Raw genomic sequence first — 23,177 nt, 5'->3', positions numbered from 1 at the left:
GACGCGCTGCGGAAGAGAGCCAGAGATTAACAATAACTAATGATGCACTCAGTACATTCTGCTTCCACAGAAGACGGGCCTGAAAGCTGACGGCTTTGCCTCCCATTCTACTTGTAAATACCCTGTGAACCACAAGTAAACCAGCAGTCACAGAGCAAAATTCATAAATAAATGCATGAACTAGTTTTGCAGCATCACTCTGAGACAGTTTCTAATTAGAGATATTGCACAAACGCAAGAAAGCAGGAAGTGCTACATATTTGTGTGGGTTGAAGAACATATCCTGGTCACGGTCACTCAAAGATTCCTCAAAGTGCTACTGGAGGACAAGGTGAGGCCATCCAGAGCCAGGGGGGCAATTCTCCCTCTGTGGGGTTTGGCTTTTCTTGGGGAGCTCCGGTTTCTCACACTACTGAAAAACAAGATTAACGCCACCTGCCTGAGACATTTGAGTGTCTCACTTCTTGATTAAACGAAAAAACAACAGACAGCAGCCTCTGTGAACCATTTGACTCTCTGTACAAAGTCTCTTTGCCATCTTTAGCTTGAGCTGAGCTAAACTGAGTAGACGGGAGGGAAAACTGCTCTGTAAAAGAACAGTGTTACCCATTTTATCCTGATTATCTTGTTTCATAATCATTTAAACCCAAACTCTAAATCTCACAGCTCCAACATAAATGAAGAAAAAAATAAATAAGTGATGCAGGGACAGCTGTCAGGTTTCAAATGTCTTTATATTTCAGTAAAATCTACTTTAATACACTTTGAAACAAGAGTACAACAAAATAGAATATACTTCAAATGTTGAATATACAAACAGTTCAGTCTGAACACAAACTTCTCTCTCTCTTCTTCTTCCCTCTTTTCAGATTAAAAAAATGAAATGCAGGAGCCTCGTTTTAAGCTGGAAGTAAAGTGACCTGGGATCCACAGTGAGCCATCTCTGCATAAGCTTGAGAAAAACTTGATTCATTTCTTTCTTGCTTTTACAGACATTCCTATTTTCAGATGTGGCAGCATGCATCGGCTCAGTCGCGTTTTTTGCATGCAGCCTGACTGCAGGGTCACAAAAATGAATGTTCCAAAATTAAAAGAAAAAGGAGCAGCCAAGATCCTTTCTAGCCACATCCTCAGGTGTGCTGTGAGCAGTCTGGCCTGTCAGATTCAACCTGTGTGAGCGTTAAAACAGCCAAATGGAGGCGGAAGAACCAGTAGAAAGAAAAATTAGTTCCCCTAGTTTCAATAATACTGTGCTTGGTACAAGGTATCAAAACACAAAGAAAAAAAACAAAACAACAGCTTACCGTTCAGACATCACATGAAGAAGAAAATTAAAATCTAAGGCTGTTCTGTTAACATTAGCTCCGTAAACTGTATAGCAGATATATTTATATTTATGTACATACATGACCGTGTTCTGTCTGATATCGCTCCTCGTGGGAGCGCCTCTTCCTCTCACTCTCATAGCACCACCTACACTTGATCGGCACAGTGATATCATAATAATAATAATAAAAAAACAAATTGCTGGTTTTAACGTTTGTCTCTACAAAAGCTGCATTACACCCCAGCCCCATCCTCCGGGTCCTCTTAAATGTGACGGTTCACATTTTGCTTTTTGATTATTTGCTTTCATTTGTGTTTGTAGTGTTTCGCTTTTTTCCCAGATTTCGAGTCAGTGACGGTGAAACATTTCCAAAGCATAAACTGTAGTGATCAAAAGTTGGTCCCTTTTCCTTTTCCCAACACATCCCTTTCCTTCAAGTCTGTTTTCCTATGTCGGAGAGGTTTCTGTGCGGCTCTGAGACAGTCCGGATTAGTTCTAGGCAGCAACATGGAAGATGTGAAGACGGGCTCAGGAAGAAAAGACACACACAAAAAAAAGGGGGGGGGGACTTCTGGGCGTCTTTAAAGTCTCACAGACTGCTGCTGGTTATTACGAAGAAAAGTAGAAATGACTTCAGAAATGTACAAACGGGCACGCTCTGGCAGAGGAGACACGGACGCATTTCAACACTCGGGCTCTTCTGTCTTCATCGTCACGTCGGCCGAGTCCATCGGCTCCGATTTGACGCTCTGGGCCATTTTTGGATTCGCCTGATTCTGCTGGATCGGCACCTGCACGGCCTGTACCTGGACGCCAGCGGCCTTCAGCTTCTCCACCGCTCCACCTCCTATGACCAGCTCCGAGCCATTGATGACACCGCTAATGATACGAGGCTGCGCCGCCACCACCTGGTTGGCCGCAGACACCGTCACCACGCCCGCCCCGCTGCCCGGCTGCGAAACCACCAGAGTCTGTTGCTGCGTCTGCGTCGGCACGGTGAGTCTCATCACTTGCGTTCCCGGCGCGACGTTGACGGGCGCAAGGGCGCGGACAGTCAGGGGGCTCCCGAGGAGGCTGATGCCCGCCGGCGAGGCCCCGACACCGGGCTTGTTTGTGCCCGTGGAGGTCTGGATCTGACACTGAGCCAGCTGGTGGGCTGGGATGGTGATGATCTTGGCGAGTTGGACAGTGATCTTGTCTCCGTTCTCCGCAGTGGCCGGCACCATGGTGGGGATGGTCTGGATCACGACCTGATGAAAAAAAGCATCATCAGTTCATGTTTTCAGTGCTGCGCAGTGACTCAACTGTTTCATCACCAAAACAAACTTAATTAATACAGAGTTATAAACAAATTTCTAAACTTGGTTTTGCATCATTACACATTTTCGATTTTTGCTTTTGCACACCTTCTGCTGGGAGTTGGCGTTACCGGCAGCGGCGCCGATAGCCGAGGTGTTGGTGAGCAGAGTGGTTTGGCCGGCTGCTGCTGTTGTTCCCGTGGGCTGCTGCATGGCGACTGTGGAGATCTTCTGACCCAGTGATGTTGTCATGACTACCGGCACCTGCATAGCCACCCGGACCGTCCTGCAGGAGAGACAGAGTCAGAAGGGTAAAGATCTGCATGAGCAAAGACGCCACATAGCGAGCATCTGCGTGCAGGGGGCTCACCTCGCCCCTGTGGCGTTCGGGATGATTGCCGCGTGGGACTGCCGTTTCTGGCTCCCGTCCGACGCCGCTGAGACCGCCACTATTCTTCCTGCCGTCACCGCTCCTCCTGCTGCTGGCTTGCTGCCTGTGGCCACTGGAGTGTGGACAACGTTGGTTTTGTTAGCGCCCCGCAAGATGTTGGGCTTCTTGGAGGATGACAGCTCGGTGGCGTGGAGCAGCATGTCTGACGGCGGAGGCACGCGCTCATAGGACGCCGCTGTGTCCGAGCCGATCAGGTCCTCTGGAGCAGGAATCTCCGCCTTATCGTCGTCAATGATGACAATGTTTTTGGGCATCTCTTTGAACTGGTAAACCAGCCGCTGGCCCTCCACCTTGGCGAGGATGCCGCGCTGGTAGTAATATCTGAAGACAAGGCATCAGAACATAAGATGCTGCTTTCAAAGAAAATAAAAATGAAATGTCAGCAGAGGACTGGAAATCAGCCTCTGTGAAGTCTAGCAAGGTAATCCTAAAGAGACGGAGCTATTTTTGTTTATCAAACCTCTACTGTTGCCTTTATCGCTGCCAAATTTAAAGTGTTTATTGGATCATAAAGATGTAAAATACTTTGTTTCTTTCAAAAATGTAACACATCCGATGATAATCACAGATAGGAACATCCTACCTGAGTGCCCGCCCCATCGTCTCATAGTTCATGTCTGGCTTGTTCTTGTGCTTGCCCCACAGCTTGGACACAGCCTTTGAGTCAACCAGCTTGAAGATGCCCTTCTCCCTCTGGGTCCACTTTATGTATCTGGGACAGGTGTTTTTGTCCTGGAGGAGGTCCAGCAGGAATTCCCAAAGGTAGGTGGTGCTCCCTGCTGGAAATCAAAGATAATTAACATCTGTACTCAGTGTATTTATGCAGCGCTGCTGGACTGCTCTGTAAAAATGCTCCACAATTATTCCTCAAATGAGGAAACCGAACTTAAAAACATGAAATTCAGTCATCACTAAAGAACGCTGAGGTTTTCTCTGTAACATGACTCAGTCTTCACCTGGCTGTACAAAGCATTCTGAGGTGACTGCTGCTGAGAGTTAAGCACTGAGCACTGTTCAGTCTAGTCTAAGTCTAGTTCATGAAGGAGAAAAGCTAACTGAAAGGTCATATTAATATTTAAAGCATGTTGACTGATTCATGAAATAAAAGTACGAGTTGCCCACAGCTGCAGGCACAGTGAATTTCTGTCTCTATGTTTACCAGAAATCAGCATTTTTTGTGTGGAAGAGCTAAAATGCTTGTTTATCATTAATTCACAGAAACGGTGTATTTAATATCACACTGCCTTTTTTTAAACCCAAGATGCTGCACTGTGTATGAGTCCTGTTTCTTATTCCTTCTGCTTGGTGAGTATAAAAGGTATTTAAATCTGCTCCAGTGTCCAAGACTTTGGGGAACAGTGGTTTCCCTGATTATTGCTATCAAAGTGTTAAATAAAGCTTCGGTCACAAACGTGAGTGAATCCAGCTGTTTTCCATGCCACAGCTGCTTTATTTCAATAAAATTCAAACGCTTCCTTTAATGTGAAAATACTGACTGCAAGAGAAAAGTTCCCAGTCAGGGTTGGCTTTAAACGTGAACTCATAAAAGTGAAAAGTTGAACCCTGAATGTTTCTGCCAGTGGGAGAAAGTTTAGTTACTGCTCGGATACCTTTTCCTTCTCTTGGTTTCTTCTTGATGCCGACGTCCGGTGAGCCGTTGGAAATGGCTGACTGATGCGTCTTCGGCTTCCGTCCGGCTGGGAAGGGAAACATTTGAAAGAAGTCAGTTGTGAGACCGAGGTGTGACCCCCCCCCGTAGGATAAATTGACCACTAGATGGTGCTCTTGGATAAAGTCACTGAGCATAATTACAAGGTTCTGGTTTTGGATTTACAACTTGGCATCAGTGCTTCCAGATGTTTTCCATTTAAATCTTGGCTTGAAACACTGAATATTTTCCTTTTTCCAAAGTTTAACAAGCTCCCAGAAAGTTAAAGATATCAAATTAACATTTTGGGCTCTGGCTTCCTCCACATAACAGATAAGTTAACTTCCAGCTCTTTTAAGTCTACCTCGCTTCTTCCTGACTGGCTCATGGTCGGGTTCTGGCTCCGGATCGTCCATAACCGTGGCCATATCCTCATCCTCCTCCTCACAACATTCCTCTGTTGATATCTCCACCTCGGTCTCTGTGATCATGTCAGGCCGCATGGCAGCGTGGAGGAAGTCTTGTGTCGCTCCGCTTTGTGGAAGGAACGCTTCTGGACAGAGGAATCATCACAGGGTTGATGAGGATCTACTTGACTGGCCAGCAGTTATGCTTTAAGAAACTGAGCATATAAACCTGAGCGGTGGTCCACTAACAGTGTATCTGTGCGTGTGTTACCTGGGCTGTGGTCTTCTTTGAGGCTGGAGGGCGAATCCATGCGTAGCAGAGCCTCTGCAGCCTCAATTGTTTTGTCAGAGCAGTGGACATTGGTGCCGTGAACAGAAGCCTCCACTGCAACACACAGAAGACACAAAAACAGTCAGCAAACACTCGCCTGGACTTTTAATGGTTAGTGTTTTTCTTCTTTATTAAGCATGAGATCTCATCAATCTACTTCTTTTAGATTTGAATGAAAATATTAAGAAAATTTTAATCTAAACAGATATGGTAAGTTAATGAGTTTTAAATAACTGAGACTGTCTTCTAGCTTGCAGAGTGGCGAACAGCAGCAATCCTAAAGTGGGGGTTCTCCTGGACAAAAAATAAACATCTGGCACCCCCTAAAGGAAACCACCAGTATTGCAATACAAGTATTTTGACAACCTATCCATGTACTTAAGCATAAAATAAACTTTTGCTCATAAAATAGTCAAATGAATTAAAAACCCCTTTATAAATGGTGACAGAATAGTGTTTACGAGCATACCTCAGCTTCTACCACAGGCCTGATCACTTGGTCATGACTGTATCCTTAAGGGAAAAAACCCTTATTTCTTTAAAATTCTACTAGAAAAATGGGAAATAGGTGTAACATGTATGTGCAAAAATACATGGAAATACAGTTTATAAGAAGCAAAAACGGAGTCTGAACAATTTGTATGAGCTTGACTTGGTATGACCACCTTTACTCTTCAACACAGCCTTAACTCTCTTGAGCAGTTTTCTTGAAATTTCTTTAAACAGTCTTCAGGAATAGTTCTCCAGGCTTGAAGGATATTCAAAGCTCTTCTTCTAGTGTTGGCTGCTGTTTGTTCCATCTTCTGTTAAGATGATCCCACACTGCTTCAGTAACTTTGAGGTCCAGCCTCTGGGGAGGCCAATCCATGGCTTTCTATCCAGGTATGCTTTTACTGCATTGGCAGTGTTTTTAGGATCATTGCTATGCTGACAAATGAAGCCGTCGCCAATCAGGCACTTTTCAGATAGTAGTGCATAGTGCACTAAAATCTGACGGTACTTTTCTGAGTTCATAATTTCACCAAATTTGCCTGAAATACAGCTTCAAACCATGACAGAGCCTCCACTGTGTTCTACAGATGGCTGTAGACACTGTTGTACCTCGCTCCTGACGTCTTCCATACACACTTATGATAATTTATGCTGATTTTTTTCCCCATGTTTCTTAAGCACAGATCTTCAGATACTGTTCATCTGCTGCAGATAGTTTTTAGACCTCATACGTCTTTTTTTCTCAAATTTTGCACATCACACATGCTAATTTCAGCTAAGAGCTCTTTGGGAATCGTCTTTTTGATGCAAAAATATTATTTTATGCCTGTCAAACTGTTCTATTTTACTTTTTTCACAGATTCATTTAAAGAAATGTGTTTTTCCAATAGGTTGCTTGTAATAATGCGTGTAATGATGCAATTTAAAATTTGTTCTAAGCTGTTATGTGTTCATCCATTGGTTAGGGGACTTTTTTATGCTTGCCTGATTCATAGTTCAGGGTTGAATACTTCGACAAAATGGTCAGGTACAAGTATTGGACTGAAAATAAGTGAAAAAGCAGCAAATGTCCAAACAAAAACTTTGTAAGACCTTCATTAACCAACTACTGCTCAAAACCACTTTAAGAATTACTAAGTCTTGTAACCAACATGTAAAGAAATAACATGTGACTCAAGACTTACGCACAGTACTTGATTTCCAGTTCACTCCCTACCTGCTGGATCATTATGGTGTCACAGTACAGTACAATACAATGCTGCAATATAGTGACATCAAAAAGGTGTATTTCTATCTATATGCAAATGTGGACCATCTTAAGTTTGAACAGCACAAATTTTGCACTGTTTTACAATAATTAATGTGATTAATCAATGTTTTGTTTATGATATATAATTTAAAGTCATTTGGATGAATTACTGAAGGATACTAAGATCAGACATTATGACCTCAATGAACTCACACTGTCAGCACAAAGACCACATACAAAGTAGACACCCAAAAATGTTTTAATTTCAATTCTTTCACCCCATTTATTTATTTTTTTCCTCTTCATTGTTTTTTTGGCATGTATGATTTCCCCTTTGAAATGTTTTTGTCTTATTCACTCTTCCCACATAAATTAAAACTAGAAACATTCGTCACTTACGTTTACATTTAATTGTCACGTATATATTTTATTAAAATGTTTTGGCTTCCCATAATTAAGCAAATTTTTTTTCTACACAATTTAGCATGAGCAGACAAAATACTTGTGTTGACTTATACGCAATTTCCCAATAATTATGGCTGTTTGTTAAGCAAAAACAGAAGCCTGGGAAAACTAAAACCTGCTTACGGAATTTTATTTTATTTTAATCTGGTGATTTTTCTTTAGTGGAAGATCTAAACCTCTCTGAGGACCAATTTTTTACATGAAGGAAAAACAATTTTCCTGCATATAAAGCTCAAACTCACTTCCTGCAAAGCTGGATGTTTAATTCAATATGTTAACAATCAAACTATTGACCCACTCAGACGTGAGCAGCCCTCCTGTTTTATTCAAAAACAGGATACAGCCGCTGTCAGGGAAACTGTACGTGGACCTGTCTGAGGGAGCTCTGAGAAGGCACCCAGGAGCACCTGCTGTCGTTGTCAATCACCGGTGGGAAACACGAGATCCCATTACACCCTGCCCTATCCATGTTTGGCTATCTTGCTGAGGCAATGGGCACTGTGTCGAGGACAGAAATAGGCTATATTTAGGCTGTCCCACTCATTCACAAGCAAACAGGACACACTGCAGAGGTCCTGTGGCCCGCAGAGTCGCCCTTGAAAGCAAGCAGAGGTGCTGCAGTAAGGCCACCGAAAGGGTTGAGTTCAAACAGCTGCAGATGTGCCTGACCAACATGTCAAAATCTGAATTATCAGGGTTATAACTCATGTCTGATTATCCAATAAAAATTGCAAAATTGTTCAGTTTATTAGAACAATTATTTAACTGTGAGTAAAATTACAATATATAAAGTTAGGAAAATCTCTCATTCACATTTACAGCTCGGTAACGGTGCCAAGAACAGCAGCAAGTCCGACAAAAAGTAGTGCTGCCCGTGATGACTTCCGTGTTTACACTCCTCACCCGTTCCCTCCAGTTCTCCTCGAAGAGGCACACAAATCCTCCTGTCACTCAACACTCGCTTTGCCTCCTATTGGCTGTCGCTCAGCACAACAGCCTGCCCCCAGACGCATCTGATTGGACTGCTGCTTACGTTCGGAAGCAGCGCGCGCACTACAGGACTAACGGACGAGTCAATCAAACACACGCCCCGCCCCCTCACATAAACAATGCTTCCGCCATCGAAATATTAGAAAAAAATACTTTGACATTAACATTAAACAGAGGCGGAAACAAACGCGGCGTTTAAGCGATAAACGCCCGTTAGCCAAAAATCAGGAAACACGCAGGTGAAGAGAGTTTGTAGCTCGAAAACTGAAGCCAACAACAAACGGCTACAAGGAAGAAAGCGCGTGAGCCAGGCCGTCCCACGCGCCTGCACAGCGGCTGCACAGGACGGTAACGGAAACCGTGAAACACACAAACACACACACCAAAACCCGAGACCCAGAGGGTGCCACCGTGAGCCGATCACACATTAATCCACAAACATGACACAGGACGGCGCCTCACTCCCAGGAGCTGCTAATCAAGGATCAGCCTGCAGATTATTCAGGCTAAACTGACCCGAAACCGAAGCCAGCCGCAGTGAAACACCAAAACAAACGACCATAAAAACGATCGCAGGGAATATTTAACTGTGCACGCGTCGTTAATGCTGGTAAAAATAAACCCACATGTCCTTCCGACTCAGACAGCGTGGCAAAGACGTAGGAAAGACAACATCTCCACACTTCCTGGTTGTGCAGCCGAGCTGCAGACCGTTATTCTACACCACGCCGAGGGCAGAAAAAACTCCTCCCGCGTGCAAAACACCACTCATGCACGTAACTCTCCACCTGTACACACCACCGCATCCAACTGAAGTTTCCCTCCTTCTAAACCGGCTCTGATAACCGTGTGGCGACGCCATGCAGGTTGCTAACCAAGGTGATCACTTCCTGATTGCCCTCCATTACTTCACCGCACTTCTTCTCAGCGGACGGCGGCGCAGCGGCCGCACTTAAAAACAACAACCGCGCGGCAGCTCAGATCGAAGCCGTGAGTGCGAAAAATTACGTTACCGGCTCTGATAAGTAGATCGAGTTGGTTTGCGTGCCCCTCATGCTGCGAAGTCGCCATGTTTTCCCCCTCGCTGCAGATTCACATTGACTCCTCACTGAATTGTATGGGAAGCTACTAGTTCAGATCACTCCGCCGCTAATGGGAAATCTCTTCGTATTGAACGCGACGCGTCACAGCGCCAGCAAAGGTACCCATCCGCCACCAACACAGGAAATCCTTCCGTCGACCTCCCCTTCTTGCGTAGTGAGCACGTCAAATAAAAGCTGCACCGTTTTTTAAAATAAGCTCACCGTTTTCACATCGCTGAAGCAAACTGACACGGATTTTTACTGTGAGTCTCTTAAAAAAGCATGTCAGTAATAAGATCCAGCACTTTTTTTTAAAAAAACAATTATGCTTTAAGGACCTAATAAAATACAATTAAACAAGTCTTATTTTGGTGACCAGTGAAGTTCTGCTACTGATATATGTTATATAAATATTTAAGCAACTTTTCTCATGTATCTTACTCAAAATTTTTAGGAACCCAATATGATTTGTTTGGAGCTGGACATTTGGGGGGGGGGGGGGGGGGGGGGGGTCAAGATCTCTGTCTAAATAAATAAATAAATATCTGGGTAAATTCCCAGGTGATTAGACATGCAACTATTTTGCTGGTAATAACTGAAATGAGTAAAGAAAATCAACAGCCTATTTATGCAAGATGATTCATAATTTTATTGGGGGGTTATATTGTTTGGGTCTGATTGGGAGGGGGGAGTCACCCCCCTGGAAATTACTCCCCTGGAGCTGGAAAGTATTTATCATTGTTTTATTTATTTTGTCATATTACCATTTTATTAACTTCACTTTGACTATCTGTAATACATATAGATACATATTCATGCATGTGCTTACAGGACATGGCACATAACAATGCCACAGGAGGGCAGAGCAGCACTGTTTTTAAATATATGACAGCATTTTGGACAGAAATACAATATATACACAAGGGAATGTGGGTTAATAAGAAATAAACTTGCTTTGTGAGGATTAAAATAATGAACTTATGCAAACTAAATTAGGATTGGACAACTTAAAAGAGCTAGTGGAAAAATAAAGAAGATCCAATCTGGCATATGTTGCGACTTAACATCTTATATTTATACAATTATGTTAAAATCTATTTATTGATGAATGTCAGTGAGCTTAATTGTGATTCAGTGGTTTCTGAGACGACTAAGAGAAAAATAAATTACCTGATGATGATGATGATGATGATGATGATGATGCTACACATGAAGCAAAAAGTATGAAGTATTCACCTGATCGAAAAACCTGTATGTCTAAATTGATTAGATATCTTTCTCTTATACTAACTTCAAAGCCTGATTTCAAGCATGGAGCGCCAGGCCTGTCCGCAAAAAGGTCAGTGTGCCCCTTCAGCTGAGTCTTACTGACATACTCTGCACACCTGAACGAGCGACAGGTGTGTCAGAGGAAAAGTTCCACTAAACAATTATGGTCTGATTGACCTTCATTGGGTACAAAGGCAAATATTCACACATACAAACAGAAGTGTTTTTCTGGCGGTAGTATAGGGGCACAGTTCATGTTTCTTTGAAGTTATTTAAACATTATTCTGAATTTAATCTTGAGCAGTTCATGTAGTAAATTGTTGAAGTAACTAAATAAATGAGTGAAAAACATTTGCCCTATATTTGTGTTATTAATTAATTCACGTTTTTTATAGGGTTAACAACTACGCATTCTTCTTCTTTTAACTTGTGCAGATATAGTTAATGATGTAAATTATTTTTATAAAAGAAAATTTCAGAGGTTGTGTGGATGACCGGTATTATCATCTCATTAATGACAAAGTGTTTGATTTAAGCATTTTCAGTGAATCCAAATGTGGCTATTTACACACGTGTGTATGAAGGTGAGCTGGATTGAAACGCTGCAATTTATTAAATCTATTATCTATGTGGGAGTTCATTTTAAATCGCATACTTTACAACTTAAGTAAAATTGAGACATGGAGTTTGGTAAAGGAAAGGTTAAATACTCACACATGAACTACTGCACTAACAGCTAGTGTGGTAGGAGGACACCTATGCAAGTCAGGCTTTGAAAAGTATTTATGTCTCTTTGGGATTAAAAATAAATCATTTAAAAGCTGGCACGGCTAATTTTAAAGGAGGATCTCACTGAAAAACTGCAAAACAAATGGAATTGTGTTGAGGATATTCTGCGCTCCACCAGTGACCCCCAAACCAAGTGTGCGGTGAGTTCATTAATCCACTTCTACACCTTGAGGAAATGCCTCTCCCGTTTTCTGCACTTGGTAATCTAACCCTTTAAAGTCTGAGCCATGAAATAATTGCAAGAAAACCTTCTGAGCAAATGAAGGGAAAAAAAGAAAGAAATTATAATTTGCATATATGAGTTTACTACATCATCAGATTTACTACATCAGGTATTTTTTTTGTGTAGCTAGCAAACGTTTTCCAGGTTTATTAATTATATCACACTGCCTCTTACACATCTTCAGTGCATCATCTTAAATGTGAACTCAACAGGTTTCTTACTGAGAGCCTCTATTCTGTGGACCGTGTCTTTTTTCACATTACACACACAAAAAAAGTGTGTTCACGCATGTAACCGCATCCTAAAACAAATATGAGCAGAGGGACAGACTTTTATTTGTAAAATTATTAAGATAAAATTATTCTTATTATTAAATTATTCTTTTTTTAAAATACACTTTTTCTATCATCTTTAATAGAGACGCACAGATCGACTAAGGACCAGAATCAAAATTTCCAATGTTCTCTGCTCGGGGAGGTCACCGACCGGTCAGTCTCACATATGTCCAGTTATGAGCTGGTCTATTTCATGCACGCATGACATGTGCACAGCGGCACACAAACACACACACACACACACACACACACACACACACACACACACACACACACACACACACACACAGATATCTTGTTAGCATGAAAGCTTTTCACTGTAAGTGAAGACACAAAGTTCGTTTAAGTAAACTGTGAGGGGAATGTTTGAAACAACAAACACTTAAACCTCCTTCACCCGGCTGAACATGGACATTTTACAGAAGCTAAGAAAGGCAAAGTGGCTAACGCTAAAGCTATCCACAGTTCAGATCCAGCCACAAGCCAGCGGCCTCGATACGAGCAGCGAACAGGCCAAAGCTTTCACGAGGAAAATTATGGAGACGAAAGAAAAAGAGAAAAAGGACGGATGGTGAATTTATAAACTCAATGGAAACATACTTTTATATAAATCAGCTGCCCCTGCTTTTGTTTGGTAAGGTCAAACGTGTCAGGTACGTGTACTCATTTTCAGTTGATTATTTGTTCCACTTTATTTTGAGGTGTTTAAGTGAGAGAAGATCCTGAAACTTATCAACTTTTTCTTATGATCTTAACTATTATATTTCACTGAAGAAAAGTTGATTTTTGTTGAGAATATTAATTACATGCTGCAACTTAAAGTTATTAGAAAGAAAATTGAAATCTACGTATCGCTGATCTTTAAATATGTTCCAAATTACCGAAAGCAGCACTGGACTGGACAGCGGGTATCACCAATATGGCAAAAACTAATTATTAGCCAGTAAATACTGGATAAAAGCTCATAAACAGAAAATTCAACTACACAACAACACCCACAAGGTGGCAGTGTGCTGACTCCCATCACCATAGAAGTACTGGGAGTTGAATAGTGACAGATACAAGGGAAGCCCTGCTGTAATCACAGGAATCACTAAAGTGATGTCCACGTATTCTTCATTAGGCTTTATGACAGAGTAAGGCCTGAATGCACCGAGTAACCTTTAAATAGTTTAAATATAGTTTAAAGATTCAGAGCTCTAATTTGCACCCCTAAATATAGTTAAGGAATGAATTCACACGATTACCAATTTTCTGCAGTTTTACTCTCTTGCTTTATCTGTAGCACGAGTGTTGATTTCTGACTTCTTAAAAATATTCTTTATTGATCCTTATCACCCGTATTCCTGATTTGATTAGTTGGTCAGTTTTGTGCTAACGAAGAGTGAAATGATGCATGAAACAACACCTGAAGCAGAAAGCCTGAGTTAACAGAAAGTTGATACTCACCATCATAATATTAGTCATCTCTGACCGAGGTTTAAGGATTTACTCATCCAGCTAACACAAAGAAAGTCTGGCTATGTTGAACTTTAAAGGACATTAAAGTCCGTCGGTTCTTTTCTTTTTTAAGTACAGCACAGATGTTGCTCAGTGATTTAGTTGGTGTCCTTTGTTAAGCTGGTGGGGAGAGTTAAGTGTTATCGAGGTACTTGTAACTGGCTGGGCCTCTTTAATCTCATGTTTGTATGTTTCCCCTCACACTGCTGTTCTGTATCTTTGGGCGGGACGGTCCGCTGTGGGTCTTTTTTTAAATACAATCACTTGCAGTTTTAAAAATCATTCTGATTGCTTTGAGGCAATAAAATAACCTCTCCAAAAAATCTGATTTTATGCTGGTTTTAACTGGAAAGACTATTCAAAATCTGACTGATGCAATAACATAACAAAGACCGTGGCACACTTTTAGTAACACAAAATATTTTTGCCTCACCTGGGTCCCGATCTGTCTCCACTTCCTGTTCGTTTCCCACTTCCTGCATGATATAGGCCTCATCACCATACAACAACACTTGGGCTGAGTAATTCTGCTCCTCAGCCAGGCTGGCACTAGGAATCTCTTCCACTATGACTGCTGGATAGTCCTGAGCCTCCTCCCTTTCCTCTTCACAGGCCTCCTCAACTTCACACTCACCCTCCACCTCTCCTTCCAGCTCCAAGTCCACCTCACACTCTCCTTCCTCCTTGAGAAAGTCGGCGAGGAGAATAAAAAAGAGAAACTGTTATGAAAAGATTTTTCTAACTGAAAGAGTAAGATAGAAATGAGTTTGTCTGTGTCTGCCGCACCTGCTCTGGGTCCTCTTCAGCTGTGACATACTCCACCACTGTCCCACCAGTGTCAACCAGCACCACTGAGGTCATGACTCATGCTCGTCTGCAATTTGCCACAGCTGCTCTGCCTGGTGGGCTGGAAAAAAAATAGAAGCGGCAACAAAAACAAAAACTTCGTTAACACAAAAAGTCCACACACCAGTCTCACTAAAAAGCTCCCAAAGCTGTGAAAATCAGAGTACAAATCATTACAAAACAGAAGTAAACTGGCCAGCTCCTTGCTACACCTTCCTCCTTTGTCCAAACTACAGGCCAAGATCTCATTAAAGGGAGCAATCTCATCTCGCTCATCTCCACCCTTCTGGCTTTAGCCTACAGGAAGTGCCTTTCTGCTGTAACAGGAAGAAATGCTGACAACAAGCCAAATCCATCCCCTGAAACACATGCACAGTGTCCAGTGGAAGATCAAGACAAGGTGGAACCACAGGGCCCTCACTTTCCCGTCAGAGCTGCTCTGCTGGGCCAAAACATATACAAACATGAACACAACAGCAGGAAGTCATTTAAATTTTTAACTGCCCACTGTTTAAAGGGTTGGTGTGGTCTGATGTTGTCAAATGGAAAGTAAGGAAAGCAGGGTATTTCAAACAGAAAATAAAAGAAAAAACAAAACTCAACTTCTCAGTAAAAGTAAAACTAAAAGCATCAAAGTATCTCACCTCCAACCCTCCCTAAAACAATCATAGACACAGAAACCCTTTCAAACTTCCTCCATGTACTTGAAAGGGGTTTAACTCTAAATACACTAAAAAGTGTAAGAAATGAATTAAACTGTGCTTTCATATGCTCTGTAGTGCAAGCATTGCTCGGTCTGGCTAACTATGTCTGGGTAACAGTAGTAACCAACCTGCAGGGCTTTTACACTGTGTCTGCAACTGCACGTGCAGGACTAGTAAATCCACTGTGTGGAGAACAGTCCTTAAGGTGGACGCATTATGGTTTTCCTTGTTTTTTAACGTGATATAAACTGTTACAATACTTGATGCTCACAATACAAAAAAAAATCTCTTCTGAAGCGAGCTCGACTCATGTCAGCTGATAGTTGTTGCAACTCAGAAAAATTAAAGAAGTCACCACTTCATTGCTGGAATATTAAAAGAAGATGTTGAAATAGGAAACAAAGCACTTGAAGCGGTTTCCTTAAATGTTTCTGCAGTAATCTCCCTGTGTGCAGCAATTCTTAGGAACCTTTGAGCTTCTGCACCCATACGTCATTGACATGCTGGCAGATAGTGGCGCAGTCATGCCTCTAGCCTGGTCGCAATAGCATCGATTCATGAGCAGTCGGTCACGATGCCTCACTTGTTGTAAGAATGACAACAGCGAGCATCAGCTGCCTGTCAGTCTTCAAACTGCTCCAAAATGCTCAGTCTGTTTTTTTCTACTCTTGGATCTGTATGGTGTCAAGGAGAAGGGATATTTTTATTTATATTATTATCATTTCAGGCACATAGCTCTAAGCCCCACCCAACTGTTGGTTAAACGTTCTGTTTACAGGGGACAGCCAATCAGACGCTTCATGTTTCAGATACAGGATGAACTGAAGGTATTATTTTGAACTGAATAAAAATATAGAGCATAATAAACATAATAGGTCCGCATTAAATGCCACTAAAACAGAGTGTTGGTTAATATTCTGGCACTAATTGTTTACACTCCAGTTATTCCACCCAAACTCACTACACAAACAGCCTGTCATCACATGTTCAGTCTCATGCATATAGCCATCAAGTGCATTTTAAAACAAGCCACGTAGCTGGTAGTTAGGATGCTAAAACTTGGTTTTGCAATCTCAAAAACTTTCAGATGTAAGTAAGTATGCGTTTCAATACATGTTTACTAATGTTCTATGCAAGAAAGGAAAGCCAGGATGGACAGGATTTTAATTATAGGATTTTAATGCAAATATAGCTTATTGCAGATATAGTTTATACAAAAAGGTTTGTCTGAAGCATGCACTACACTCTATTTTCAATATCAAAGTGGACACAAACTGAGCAGGTCATTAACTACAACACACAAGACATGGGATTCATGCATGGTCCAGGGCTTTTTGCTCCTCAGCCATAAAAGGCTGATGGGGTATTGTCGCCACCCTGACGGCCAGGTGGGCACACAGCCTGGACACCCAAGTTTGTGAATCCGAGAACGAAGCGATTCATACCATAGGTGCATCTACTAGGAGGCTGAGGGGTACCACTGGGCACTGCAAGTATTTTATAGTTTTATACCCACCCTGGCGCACCAAGCTGACCACAAAACGCCCTCCACAGTGTGTTTCAGGACACTAGGACATGCTCGGTTACTCCAAGTGCTGTATAATGGATAAGCCATGCTGTGCTGGTGTTCCCTCGGCTACTGAAACCAGAATGCTATCAGCTCAGATAGAAGTCCTCTGCTCAATTATTCAGCATCATATGGCAGACACTAATTGGCAGAGCTGTAAGGGCTACGTTATCCTCACAGACATGTTTAGCAATCATGTGACCCCTCTCAAAGACGGACATTTAGTGTAGAGCCTCCAGAAATCAAGACACTGCAGGTTTCCATTCTGATGTTAAAAATCAGAAAGTAAAGATGAGTAAACCTTCCTTTACTCTCAAGCAATCAGGCTACTTAGCAGCTAAAATGACTGAGCGACCCCACTGTATTCTATACTGAAATACTTTTTAATGGTCTTTTGGCGTTATCATAACTGTTTGGTTTATCTGTAATAAAATCATAAAATTTTCAGTGCACTTAAAATGAGACGTTAGAGACACTGCACCTTTTCAGGTTTGAGGTTTCATGCCTCCTGCTCTCGGACACAGAAACAGGGTAACCAAATATAGGTATTGGTGTGTGTGTGTGTGTGTGTGTTTCTCTGTGTTTCATTACTCTGCTCAAACCGTCAGACGTTATTATGCAAGCTCATGGAGAAGTCAGCGATTGTGACACACAGGGTTTTTGTAAACTATCCAAGTTATCTCACTCTGTCCATCAGAAAGCGACTGAGTGTCAAAGTACAGACTCCTGCGTGTGGCTAGTGTACTGTAGGTTTTCACTAATATGACAACACAGATCGGCAAAAACCCTTTCACCTACTCAACTAAACAATCAGCAGTGGTATTGAATACGTAGGTTGCAGGGCCAGTTCCACAGTGGGTTAATTACATGCACACACACACACACACAAAAGAGATCTGTTAAGAGCCGGCTCTCTCAGGCCGGTTGCACTGATTCAAACAAGTATTACAGGACCTGCTACACGACACGCAGCTGTGTCTCACTTCTCAGCTCAAACATAAATGAGTAAAAAGCTAAAAATCATAACGTCTCAACAAACCTGAACAGTCATTTTAAGTCAAAAGCAGCCAGTGCAATGTTTTCATTCTTACAGTTAACAGTTAGTCATGCCGGTATTCCAGGAATGGGAAATGTTTGCGCCGGTCTGCATTTCCTCTGCATGTGTGCGAAACCCACCTTTAACTTTATAACCGATTGCCAGGATGAGACCAGAGTAGCAGCTAAATTTAATTACAAATGTTGTTCTGGGTTCACAGTAAGCAAAGTCTCCAGATTTTGTGAGGTTAAGCAGCCATTGTGACATCAGGTAAGCCATCCCACCACCACCACCACCCCCCAATCTCAACGAACTAAAAAGAAAACTAGAATAAACTTGCCTCGCCGCAGAGCCGATGCGAAACGCTGCGTTGCATCTTTACTGAAATCGAGAAAAAGAGAATCGAGGAGAGTGAAAGAAGGATGTGATGTTTTCTTGCTGTAGAAATGAGAAAGCAACAGAACTTATTCTGAATCTCTCTGCGTCTCTGAAGATGTCTCCGTCTTCTTCTCTGTCCTGACATCCATCCACCCGACCGGCACTCTCCTCTCCCTGTGTGCATGCTCGTTTTCTGCCTGCTCCCTGGGTGGAAGGAACCTCTCAGAGCGACTCAGCACTTCTCAGACCCTGCCCTGAGCTCACATCACATGACAAGGGTGGAACACACACACACAGTCACATGATCTCTCAACAACAGCCCTTTTGTTCCAAGTAACTGGGGCTGCTGGTCACGATACAACGCCATGCCTTGTGCCCTGCCCTGCTGGCCTTCGCCAAACACACACAGATGACAGAACAAGCACATACACAGCAAGTATGACCTCAGGATTTACTTGACACCCACCCGACTCCACTCATACAGGCACACAAAAGAAAAATACACTCCGCTCATATAAAGAATTAAACAGCCATTAAGTTACTGATTATATATTTAATGTTTAGTTTGCTTTACAATACACAAGCCAGCACTGCCAAAATGGTGTGAAGTAAATCAGCTATGCTTCTGGATGTCAGTTATTCAAGTAGTCAGTTTGTGTATTGATGGTGGAGATTTTAAGAACCACACTTCACGGGGGAAAATGCCATTAACAGCTGAGTCCTTGGTCGACCTCTGCTGCATATGAAGTATCTGATATCTCCGTGTTGGTGTTATTCTACCAGATCATAATGCAGTTCCAGGACTATCGTTCATATCATTATCAACATGGAAGATAAGAGACGGACGTAGACATTATGATATCGCCTAATAGTTCTGGAGGCTGCATTTTGAAGCTTGACTGTAATTTATCATGTCAAACTCTGACATGCAGGTGCAACGCACACACACACATTCTGGTTAATTATTTGCCAACTAAAAAGAACTAAAGACAAGCTTCTCGGATGATCTATACGTCACATCAAACTATAATATCAGTCAGACAATCCATTAAAAACACTCCAAAAGTCTCCAACCTGCACAAACACAGTAGAGTCCAGTGACTCAATGTCATAAATGTCAATAAAAAAAAATAACACATAAAAACGAATAAAAAATAAATAAATAATTCATCTGAATTTCTGACAGACTAATCAAATATTTAACTCAAGTTTAACTTGTTTCAACTTTCATTTTAAAACTACTTAAAACCTTTTATGAATATTAGAAGGATTAAATGACACAATTATTACAGAGATATTTATCAAAAGACAATGTATAAATGAGATGGAATTAGCAGTTTAGAAATGCATTGTTTATTTGTATCCTCTGTGCAAATAGAATAATGCATGTGGTTCAGAAAACTCATCAGTTACAAATATGGCTTTGAACAACTATAAGAACATAATAATTGAGATAAAAATGATTTTGCTTTGTTCCTTTTATGCTGTCACTCTCTTGTTTCTTTAGGCTAAAGCATTTTGACTCTTCTCTGAAACCCCAAATTCACTCCCCCTACAGGCTGTTGGAGCTTCAGATGAAGTAAAATGACTTCATCTCTTTGGAAACACTTTGGTTTCAAGTGTAGTAAGAAAAATCAAGTTATAACATTAAATAATAATGAGCATAATTTTGGCCACAGTCACACAACCCCAAAATATAAAGACACACACAACAAGTGCAACCTTTTGTGATTTAAACTTGCACACCTCTCTTGTATCCCATCATACATCATCTTCTGTGGCAACCAACCCTTTGTATTCCAGGGTCCATGTTTGCAGTGGACAACATTTGTGAAACCTTCAGACCACACAGTTCAACTGTTGACTCGCACTGCAGGATACGCTGTCTGGTTAATGATGAACGAGCACAAAGAGTGGACACTCCCAGCCTGTAGCATTTAAATAGGTTCTTTGCACCACACAATCAAACTGTAAATACCTCCACATACCAACGCACACAACTGCGAGAAAGAGTGTGAACTCTTTGGAAATACTAATGTAATAATTACCCATACAAATGATCTCAGATCATCTCAGGAGCTCTAAGAAGAGTCGGGATATCTTTAACTCTTCGCAGGTCATTCCTCAGAGTCTCAGATAGATTAAGATCAGGACATTAAGCTCACACATGCACCAGCAGGGGGGCACGTGCTGGGCCAGAATCAGGCCAGAGATAAATTTAAAATAAATCACATATAAGCCACACATAAATCAACCTTATAATGCACACTATTATATTGGCTATTTTTCTACACAGTTTGTTCGATCATCACAAGGTTCATTTATCCACTCGTTCACTCACAAGGCAGATCCCTGAAACCATGATGCTACCTCCACCATGCTTCACAACTGCAATGAGGTTTTAGTGTTGGTTTCATTTTTGTCCCACCTGTCCAAGAAGCGTTGCAGAAAAATGATGTGTGACAAAGATTTAAGAAAATCTGCAACAAGTGTTTATTATTATAATATTTTTTATTATCGTATTTATTTATTTAAGTATTGTAAAGCAATGCCCCCCCCTCCCCCGTCACTTTGTTGTGTCATTACAGTTCCTATTCAGGAGATTTGTAGGGCCTACATAAAATAAATAAATTAACAACATCGATGGCAAAATGCATTACAGCGTGTAGAGAAAATCTTTCTGTTGTCAGCTAATCACATTTTCTAACAGGAAATGAGGGGAAAAAAGAATAAATACATGAGCAACAATGACCTACTTCGACCATAACACCTGTTATAACATCATAATGCAAATCTGCCTCTCAACCCGCACACTCACCTGTGTTGACACTATTCTAAGTTTGCTCAATGTGGCACCTCTGACGCATAAAAAGCAGTGGAGTCAGATCGAAGATTAAAGTTTATATGTTACATGCATGCAGTAGTTACCAGATCCCAACAAACTAAATGTCGAAGAAATTACTGATGTCAACGGTGTATATAACTTTAAAAACAAACAGCAGCTGTATTTTATATTATTGTCTGATGCCTTTCCGAAAGCAAATTAAAACCTCATAAAGACAACGTGTTGGTGTGTAGATCTGTAAAAGTTATAAATATACTATATATTTAATTTTTATCCAATTTTTACAGCTTCTCATACATATAAATGGATGCTAAAGTCGGGGGTTTTTTTTACGTTGGTGTCTATCAGTTATTCTGTCATTGTAACACAATAACTTAAACATGTCAACTGGACTAAGGCTGAAGGTGCTGTGCAGTCCCATACAAACTGGGACACCTGCTCACCCTAACCTGGAGTCAAAGACAATGTTGGACATAAAGAGCAGCCCACAGGAGGGAATCTGTTATTGAAATGATACCTCCCTGAACTAAAAGTCTACTAAATTCAGCATGTAACGCCCACATCTCTTTGAGAGCCCCGAGCAGAAACTGAATGTGGAGCATTAACTTCGCTAACGCTAGCTAGCTAAGTTAGCATTGAAAGAAAAGCAAGTAAACAGAGGATAACAACAAACCATGTGGCTAACGCTGCTACAGTCAGCGCACTCACCGTCTAATCCTTCCTTTCAGCTCCTGATCGGCTCACAGGCAGCAGTGTGTGGTTAGCTGGGTGCTAACCTCCCCCTCCTCCTCCTCTGAACCCGCCGCTGCTGTAAACTGTCAGCCCGGAGGAGTCCCGCTGTTAGCGGACACTGCTCGGCTAGCGTTAGCTGGTCGCCTTCATGGTGAGGAGGGGGAGGAGGAGACCTCCCGGATCCTCCCGGCCGACCAGAATCAAGTCTTCCGCGATTCTGGGGTGTAAATGCGGGTCCGTGAGTGAGCTGCGAAACGGTCGGTCGAGTCTGCAGAGGCTCATGGAGACTGGCTCGGTCAGTTTACTCTCTGCTTGTTCAGGCAAGTGACACTAGTGACGTCACGCCGTATCATAAACAATCCCAGCCCACCAACACATTAAAGAGTCATTCTTTACAGCAGTACACAGTGGGGTTTAAATCAAACAGTCCACACGTGACAAAAAGTGCAGCCCAAATGCTGTTTCCTCTCATCAGATGCTTGTTTGTGGATCTCTCTGCCTTCGGGTTTGTCTTCAGCAAATGAAAAGCATGCTCTGTTTGCACAGAGAACATGAGCTCAGTACTTGACCACTGAAGAATATCTTTTTTTGTTGCTTTTGCAGTTTGCTTTGGGTCATTATCCATTTGCACTGGATCGTGTTTGCCACCTTTGACCCCCCGAACTCAGCAGGCTCTTTTAGGCGTTTTCTTGTAAAGTCTAATTTTGTCTCAGGTACATTAATGTATCTCTTGATTGTAAACTTTGACGCGATATGTTTTTCGTAACCAAGTAAAGAATTCAGCAATCACCCACCTTAGATGTCTTCTGTGGTCTTCATGGCCTTTTGTTTTTGTTGAACTGGCCAGTGCTCAGCAATAACAATAATCCTCCTTTTTTAAGAATATAGTGGACTGTAGATTTAGGCACTTCTAAAGTTTTTAGTTTTTTTTGATATTCAACTTAATGGTGGCTGATGAGAGTTCCAGTGAACAGCTACTAAGTTCAACAACACAACATGGAATCAACTCCAGATCTTGTATCTGCTTATTTTTCATGAAATAATGAGGTAACAGGTCTCACCTGGCCATGCATGAAACTGCTTGTCAGTAAATTGTCTAATCTCTAAATTATTCTTTTAAGTGTTTTTATTAGAGAAATGCAATTATCTGACAACAGATCGACGTGTTCTGCACCACAAACTTGAGCAAAGGGGACACATATTTATCCTTCTT

The 23,177-nt window shown here is 41.8% G+C and overlaps 1 protein-coding gene across 9 annotated transcripts; it reads right to left on the bottom strand.

The window, feature by feature from the left end:
- Nucleotides 1-715: 715 nt before the first annotated feature.
- On the bottom strand, nucleotides 716-22,291 carry elf2b (E74-like factor 2b (ets domain transcription factor)). 9 transcript variants are annotated; one of them, XM_063476914.1, is made up of 10 exons: nucleotides 21,941-22,291; nucleotides 14,643-14,763; nucleotides 14,290-14,539; nucleotides 5,403-5,516; nucleotides 5,089-5,277; nucleotides 4,687-4,773; nucleotides 3,660-3,855; nucleotides 2,996-3,397; nucleotides 2,734-2,911; nucleotides 716-2,577 (listed from the first exon to the last, which is right to left on the bottom strand). In XM_063476914.1, exons 2-10 carry the CDS (start codon nucleotides 14,715-14,717, stop codon nucleotides 2,011-2,013), a joined length of 2,058 nt encoding a protein of 685 aa, XP_063332984.1. In that variant the 5' UTR covers nucleotides 14,718-14,763; nucleotides 21,941-22,291; the 3' UTR covers nucleotides 716-2,010. The 9 variants fall into 9 exon arrangements, with proteins under 9 accessions (XP_063332984.1, XP_063332987.1, XP_063332988.1 ...); XM_063476917.1 differs by having other exon boundaries at nucleotides 3,660-3,852; XM_063476918.1 differs by having other exon boundaries at nucleotides 14,290-14,536.
- Nucleotides 22,292-23,177: the final 886 nt, after the last annotated feature.

Source organism: Pelmatolapia mariae, linkage group LG6 (assembly GCF_036321145.2).
Source record: "Pelmatolapia mariae isolate MD_Pm_ZW linkage group LG6, Pm_UMD_F_2, whole genome shotgun sequence".
In the NCBI taxonomy this organism is placed as follows: domain Eukaryota; kingdom Metazoa; phylum Chordata; class Actinopteri; order Cichliformes; family Cichlidae; genus Pelmatolapia; species Pelmatolapia mariae.
The sequence above is the reverse complement of the archived record's forward strand: the minus strand, read 5'-3'. Positions and strand labels throughout refer to the sequence as shown.

What these genes read in the sequence shown, in the direction of transcription:
- elf2b (XM_063476914.1), bottom strand. Translation starts at nt 14,717, where the DNA reads ATGACCTCAGTGGTGCTGGTTGACACTGGTGGGACAGTGGTGGAGTAT. An exon ending in GCCAGTCAGGAAGAAGCGAG is followed by an intron (nt 4,774 to 5,088) that starts GTAGACTTAAAA and finishes TTCCCTTCCCAG; the next exon opens with CCGGACGGAAGCCGAAGACG. An exon ending in ACGCCAACTCCCAGCAGAAG is followed by an intron (nt 2,578 to 2,733) that starts GTGTGCAAAAGC and finishes TTTTTTCATCAG; the next exon opens with GTCGTGATCCAGACCATCCC.